The 8,149-nt window shown below is 39.0% G+C and overlaps 1 protein-coding gene across 3 annotated transcripts in view; it reads left to right on the plus strand.

The window, feature by feature from the left end:
• Positions 1-7,782, plus strand: part of fermt2 (fermitin family member 2) — a 52,026-nt gene extending 44,244 nt beyond the window's left edge. For 2 of the 3 annotated variants that reach the window (XM_034674852.1, XM_034674853.1), the window contains exons 13-16: positions 415-435; positions 4,277-4,401; positions 4,535-4,676; positions 5,392-7,782. In XM_034674852.1, the coding sequence (XP_034530743.1) occupies positions 415-435; positions 4,277-4,401; positions 4,535-4,676; positions 5,392-5,565 (462 nt within the window). In that variant the 3' untranslated portion in view covers positions 5,566-7,782. The remainder of the gene's footprint in view (positions 1-414; positions 436-4,276; positions 4,402-4,534; positions 4,677-5,391) is intronic. The other variant, XM_034674854.1, reaches the window with a different exon arrangement.
• Positions 7,783-8,149: the final 367 nt, after the last annotated feature.

Genomic DNA, 8,149 nt, shown 5'->3' on the forward strand with positions numbered 1-8,149 from the left:
ATAGTACACACTGCCCTCTTGTGGATTAAAGGAGCATTACAGAAAAGATGTGTGAGAATTTTAAACACCTTTTGATTAAGTCTTTTATAAATATTCCCAGATTATCCCAGCGCCCACCTCCCTGTGTTAAAGCCCCACTAAATGTATTACAAGTTTCCTCCTTTCTTCTAAATATGATAGTATCTGACCACTGCCGCTCTCTCTCTCCCTCTTGTGGCTGAAAATCTGCATGATTCTAAGACCCAGCACTCCTCTTGATATCCTGCTTTTGTTGTTTTAAACCTTTCCTCCCTCAACATTGACGTTACCTGCTTGTTCTCTTTGTCCAATCTTTCTTTCTTCTCTTCCTGTATGCACCACCTTCACTCCTCTGTGCCCTTCTCTCATCCCCTCATCCCCTCCTCCCACCTTCAGCCAGGCTCTATCAGGGACTTGGTAAGTCCAGTTATGTGTTCACTGGGTGCCTTTTAAACCTTAGATACGTGTATGTGCATGACTGTCTTAACTCTGAACACTCTCCTAACCAACTGTAGTGCAACAGTAAACATGTCATAGTGGCAAACAGTCTCAGTAGAATAGATAGAATCTCTGTTGTTAGTTTTTATGTTACTCATCATCTTGCAAATTACACATAATTCTTTAATACAACATTTAAGCATCAGTGTTGACTGTATTTTCTTATAAATTATTGGTAAAGGTATTTAGTCCATGAGAAGGGAAGTAAAATGAATGGACTAAATTACTTTACCAATAATGTATAAGAATGCAGATGTGTTTTACATGTTTAATCCCATTTTTTTTTTTAAAGTTTCATATGTAAGGGATTGGGATGTATGGATATATCGCAAATCAGTAAAAAATTGACACAAATAAGGGTTGATTAAAATCGATTCAACATGATTTGTATCGGGATATAATTTTTAAACAGTAGAAGGCGCTATCTGCATTATACTCCACTTGCTCATCATCTTGCGCTGCTCTCTCGTCCCTCGCTGAGTGGAGGTGTTTGAAGTTTAAAGCATGCAAGGTGTTGCACACAGCGGAGACGCTCAGCTGGGGTCTGCGGCTGAGTGACAGGTCTCCATGAGTGCTTTTTTTCTCCGCTGCTAGACTAATCATGACCCGGTTCCGCTCCCGGCTGACACATGACTGCATTCATTTGCTTATTTTTCGCAGTAAGAACGAGCAGACAGAAAACTGGACACTGTGAGTCCAAAATATGATCCTGTTCAGTTGTCCTGTTACAGTAATTCCACAGTTTTCACTCTATCACCATGCGTCCACAGAGATGATTTATAAGCCTGCTCCACATGTTGATATTCAGCATGTTAACATTGAACACCTCAATATGATCCGTAGCTGTTTAATACCGTCAGTAATATACATTGTGTCGTGAAGGAAAATTTAATTTAGGTACGTATTTGGCATTATTTTTGACATGGAATACGTCCAAGTTTTTTGTAATGATTGAACGATAATTGATCGTTAACATTTCCAAAGATCGATCAAGGAGAATACTAAGAATTTACATCCCTAATTTAAAGAGATTTACCTTATTTGTTTTAATATTAAATACTTTTATTTGGGAATCGCTCACTTTCCATTTCTCTACAATTGTTCTGAAATTTTCCAGCAAGGTATTTTTGTAAGTTCATTTTAGTTTTTTTTGCAAGGTGCTGAAAAAAAGAGGGCAGTTGTTTTATTTGAGTTACAACACACCTTAAAAATGAAAAAGGATGACTTTGTTTACAAATAAATATAAGAGAAAAAATATATATTGCCACTGTCCATATCTGAGAATTGAAATAAAACAATAGTTAAATTTTGAGTTCAATCCAGTTTTCTTGAAAATGGTTAGAGAATCGTGAGTGAATCGTATCGTGAACCAAAAATCGGGATTCCAATCGAATCGTGGGTTGATTGTATCGTTACATCCCTAGTAAGGGATAATGTATGGTTAGCAGATTGTTATGGGAAAAATAATCCTGACAGGGTGAGACGCGAAGTGGAGGGGTCTTTACCACCCTGAAAGGGTTCTTTTTATTATTACCCATCTACTAACTTAGAACACAAACACGTTGTCAAAAAACATTGATGAAAACATTATTTTATTATTTTAAAGTGATTTATGTTTGCAGTTTTAAAAAAAAATAGTCCCAGTGATTCCACTGCCATTAGTGTTCCATTGCGTTGGACTCTTATCTGCCTGTTGCGGTCGATTTAACATAAAACTGTCCTCATCTAGCTCTCCTTCTCTGAGCTCTGTGGATCACACACCTTTAACAATTGTCACAACTGTGAACCCTGCTGCTATCATCACCACCGCTCATGGTTTAAGTTTCTTTCTGGAGACCTGTAACGTAAAGTGGCTCTCACCTGCTCCACTGCCGTTGCTGATATTGCTGGACAGGATCCAATATGTAAACATCCGTGGCCTGTCGATTTAGCATGCTAATGAAGCTAACGTTTTAGCGACATTGTTTACCAATACGATGCTAGCGGAAGCTAACGGTTTTACCTCACCTCACCTTACGGTCTATTTTGTCAACAAGCAGAAGCAAAATGTGCCGGAACTCTTTCCCGCGGATTGATTTGACATGACGTGTTTGTGAAAGTTATTAACTGTTGTCAAGGGGTTTGGACCAATCGGAATCAAGCATCCTACACAACTGGAAGATCAGTTAGACAGCTGGGTAATAAGTAAGATATAATGAAAAGTGATCAGGTGTTAATATAAAAGTAAGTTCTGACAGGGTGAGCAAGACCCTAACGCAATGGTTCTAATTTGCATGACCACCTGTTCAGTTTACATCGTCCTGCTTATTACTGTGCTACTAACTGAAGACATAAACACATTCACACAAAATATACATATTAAGACACTTATATTGATTTAAAAATACTTTATCTAGACAGCTGAAAAAAAAAGTCATATTTTATGGTCCGTTACGCTCCAAAAGGCAACAGATTCTTATCTTTCTTCATGTGGTGCAAATCAACATTAATCTGAATAATTCAATCCATGGTGAAGTTAAAACATTAGCTTGTTTATTTGTTATAATAATTAAGATTATACTGAACATTTTCATTGAAGCTAACATAAGACAAGGCGAACAAGACTTCTGCAGGAACATGTATGTTGACATGTGCAGCTCTCCCTCACAGCTTTGTAGTTGACACACCTTTAAACATAAATGAAGCCAGTGTCACTTCTTCTAATACTGTTGCTTCTATCACTACTGCTTATGGTTTAAGTTGCTTTATAGGGATCAGCAACTTAGGGATGCACTCACCAGCTCTGTTGCGTGGATTGTAAGACAGGATCTTGTTCCCCTTTTTGCCTATCAAGGATGTTTAGGGCCCAGCTCCTTGGGTTGCTCTATCATCTCTGCCCTCTATCATTATTCCCCGACTCCTAAGACCAGCCTAAGGTGGAAACTAACATATTTAGAATACTTACAGAAACATACTTTTCTACCTCCGTGTCAACAAGCAGAGGTGAAATGTGCTGGACTCTTTAAATGGATTGATTTGGTTTGGCTAGGAGAATTAATCACAGTGATTGTGGCGTTTTAATCAATCAGAATCAAGTATTTAACAGCCGGGTAAAAAACATTTAACAAGTAGTTCCATCTACTTCGAAACAAGAAAAACAAGGTTTTATATCTTTTTAGATGTTTTAGAATAATATTTTTTACTTTTCTTTCTGTATAAAACAACAAATACAGACACAACAAACCCGCTGAGGGAATTTTGAGTTATATAATGGTAGATGAAATTAAACAGAGACTGATCAATCACTTTTCATTGTTGTTCCCTAGAGCTAAAGAGAAGCGGAGACATGCCTTAAAGCTCTCTAGAGAGTGCCAACCTCCAAAACAGCTATGAAATCATCGACCTCATTTATTTTAATCACTGAAGCACAAACAGTTTATTGTTTTGTTTGTCTTTCAAAGGAGATTATAAAACTCTCAAGAATGAGTCAGTAGCTGACTTGAAAGATTAAGAATGTCAGGTTCAGATTTATTATTTACTTCAGAAAATGCCAGTCTTCCAAAGGGTACACATTCAAGTTCACTCAGGTTTAAAGCTTCCCGGAGATCATTTACTGTAGACTGCATCCTGACTGTTTGGTTTTTGGTGCATCGGATAGTTTTAGTGTGGTTATGGGATGTTTTGTGTTATCAGTGAGAAGTGTATTAGTGTTTGTCACAACTTAAATAGTGGGGGCGTACAAAAAAGTCATGTTTTAAATGTGTGATTGTCTATTTGTCAGATTTCAGCCCGGATCCTTGAAGCCCACCAGAATGTGGCCCAGATGAGTCTCATCGAGGCAAAGATGCGCTTCATCCAGGCGTGGCAGTCCCTGCCTGAGTTTGGAATCACTCATTTCCTTGCCAAGTAGGTTCAAACATAATTATCTCTGAACAGCTGAAAAATTCTCTGATTGTCCAAAATAGCGACCGTTTCAGTTTTCTTTGCTAGCAGTGACCCATGTTGTTCGATCAAACTGGATGTTGTCCTTCCTTCACAGGTTTCAGGGTGTAAAGCGGGAAGAGTTGATGGGCATCACTTACAACCGTTTGATCAGGATGGACGCTGGCACTGGAGATGCCATCAAGACCTGGCGCTTCAGCAACATGAAACAGTGGAACGTCAACTGGGAGATCAAGATGGTGAGGAACCCTCTAAGCATGAAACATGGGCTGTTTTCAAAACCACCTACTATACTAGCAGTACGTACTGATTTGGCCAAAATTCAGTATGCAGTAGGCAGCATGTGAACAAGAGCCAAATCTGCAGTATGCCAAAAGGACCCAGATGTTGTACTGATTCAGGAAAATTTCTCAGTATGCAGCGGTCCAGTCTCCCTCGCATACTTTTTCCCATAATGCACAGCACTAACTTTACACTTCTTCTTTTTTACGTATAAGACGGCAGGCCCTCCGTTTTTAGATGGTATGAAAATCATCAAATTCTATGTAAACCGCTTCCTAACATTTTCACTCATGAGTTGATGCTAAATAGGCGGTTTTGCTATCACCTTTCCTGTTATTTACTTCCGCTTTCCAAAACCAGAAATCTGTCAACGCCTAACCCAGCATACCGCAGAACAGATCCAACAGAACAGTCATACTACATACTAAATTCAGACGCAGTATGCAGTATGCAGTATGCAGTATGCAGTATGCAGTATGCAGTATGCAGTATGCAGTACGTGCTGCATTCGTAGGTAGTATCTAGCAGGCGGTTTTGAAAACCGCCTTTGAATGGGATAGGTTGTCATCAGGTCCACTTAGTCTGTAGTCAAAGTTTGTAAACTGATTTTGATTCTATGATTCAATGTTTTTAATTGAGGCATGACTGACATGCTTCTCTCCATGCGCTCAGGTGACGGTGGAATTCGCAGACGAGCCCACTCTGTCTTTCGTCTGTGCCGAGGTGGACTGTAAGGTGGTCCACGAGTTCATCGGCGGATACATCTTCCTGTCCACACGTGCCAAGGACCAGAACGAGTCTCTAGACGAGGAGATGTTCTATAAGCTGACTAGCGGCTGGGTCTGAGCTGCACTAAAGCAACAACCAGGGCTAACGCTGATCCGTCGAGGCCCGGGAATAGCGTCTGGGTGGGACGGGTTTATGGGGGTTTATGTTATTCTATTATCTCTCAGTGTTTTTATTGTTTGGAGCTGTGAGCCCAGAACAGCACTACTATTGCCATGGCTGACACAGTTTTAATCATCATAGTGTTTTTATTTTCATTGATGCTGACAAATCATTTGTTACAACACTAAAATTGTGGCGATGACAGTCCAGATGAAGATTGGATCTTAAACTCTTGTGGGTGAACAGAAGCGTTACAAAAAGCCTGAACAGGGGGGACGTTTTTTTTTTCTGTTTTCCTACGCCCACCTGCGTCCTATCATCCTGGACTGACAGCCATCAACGTAACATCCCCGACAACCTTTTAAAACCAATCGAACACCTCGTTTAATCCCAAAGATTCTCTTTTCTTCCTCTCTTTGTCATTTTCCCTTCTTCTAAAACTTAAAAACTGACTCTAATCTTATTATTTATCCTAGAAAGCGTTTCATCTAAGAGTTGAATTGAAAGGGTGTAAACAGCAGTGTCCACTGATTACAGCTCTACATGTCCATTCTATCCGCTCCATGAAGGGTTAAATCTCTTTGAAGTCACATGTAAGCACTTCTACACGATATAGTCCTCTCTTTGAATAAGCTGTTGTTGTTGTTTTTCTTCTGCTTCTGATGTCTGTTGTCTTTGTTTTGGAGCTCTCTGTATTTAAATGTATTAGCTAACAGGTGCGACATGAGAGCCTGAGTTTTTTTCTTTGTAACAGACTGCATACCGCAAACACTTCATGGAAACACTCTACAGCTCAGTGCACGGGGATGAGAGACCTGTGGGTTTGAAAACTTGATCCAACTGATAAAAATATCCTCACAGCAAAAAATACGGTCATCTTTCTCATCTTATAAAGATCTCTACTGGGGTGGATTCAAATGTCAGTAAATATACAAGATTATGTGTATTTGAAATGAACCATTTTTTAAATAACGTTTGAATACTTCACACGAAGCCACATGACATTTTCTTTTCCGTATCTTAAAGCTGAAGAAAAGGCGTCTGAAGCTTCTGACCTGGAAGTGGGCATTCAGAAGTGCCACAGTGCGTTCACATTTACCCCAACATGTCTGTTAATGGCTGCTAACGTCTTAGAAAATCTCCACAGCATGTTTGAAACTCCATCCAGAGATTTGACACCCCTGACATCTCATTGCATGTACACGAACACTACAGGAGGGATTGTTACTCCCTTTTTCCGTCTTCACCTAACTTTCCATTCTGTTCCTCACACCGTATAGTATTATAATTATTATCACTTTTATCATTACACACCAGCAAAAAAGGTCACCAAGTTTGAAGAATGAATATGCAAGTTTTTTTTGTCTGTCCTCAGTATGAAGGATCAGTAAATGAAGTATTATTTTTTGTAACTAATGTAAAAACACAAACGTTTTATAGAATTGTACAGTTTTTGTCTCTGCTTTACGTGGGGGGGTAGGTGGGCGGACAAGGGAGGGTTGGAAGTTTTCCTTACAGATGAAAGGGGGGGGGGGAGCCATCTGTCAACATGTGTAGTATTCAGATTTGTGCTTGCTTATGTTGTGGTCTTACTGAGTTTTCAGATGAAGATATATATGAATATATATGAAGATAACACTAGTCTCAAACTCCAGGTTTGATATAGATTAAGATATTTGTGGAGAACATCTATTTTTTTTTAAGTACAGACATGTATTTTCAATGTGCTCGTCTTTCTGGCATTTCTACTTCATTTTATTGTTTTTCTTCTCTCTGTTCTACCGCTTGAAGATTACAATTGTCCATTTGTGCCACTGCTTTGTGCTTTTAACTCAATCTTTAGACTGACAGCGATACTCAGTGCGCTACTCAAGAGCAAATTTAATTTGCTCCTTGCCTGGCGAAATACTTCACTTATTTGTCTGGTTTTGTCATAATCAAAGTGTGCCATTTGATGTTGTCTATATAAGGGGGGCCACCATTTTTAGACCCTGGAGTTTGAGACGAACCACAAAAGTGAACTAAGATGAGAAAAAAACAAGCCGAGTCTTTTTTTATTTTCTCTGTTTTTGTTTGCCTTCGGTGTCAGGAGCAGCAGTGCATGTCCTGCTGCTCTGTTTTCTGTCTGTAAAAAATGCATTTATTTTAAAAATAAAGACATTTTTATTTAAAACTTTCGATATTTCTGACTTATTTTTCCCCTTACTCAGAATATCTGGGACAAAAGGAGGTATGAATCTCTATGTCACTCATCGTAAACAAACCCCATAAAATCACAGGAATGATGATCCTTTCTATGGGACTTACACCAAAACCCAATATCTTTAACTGTAAATCTCAGAGTTAAAAATAAGGAAAGACATTCCAAAAAATGTTGTCATTAACTTCATAAACAATGTCAAAGCATCAAAATCCAATAGGCGTCCTCCATCAAGAGTAAAAACCATGCTTTTAAAATCCCAAAATGCACTATAAATAGCTTAACTTAAATAATTTGGCACCTCAAGGCAGCAAGTAGTGTAGTGGAGTAGCTGTCCCTTGC

Source organism: Notolabrus celidotus, chromosome 22 (assembly GCF_009762535.1).
Source record: "Notolabrus celidotus isolate fNotCel1 chromosome 22, fNotCel1.pri, whole genome shotgun sequence".
Lineage (NCBI taxonomy): Eukaryota > Metazoa > Chordata > Actinopteri > Labriformes > Labridae > Notolabrus > Notolabrus celidotus.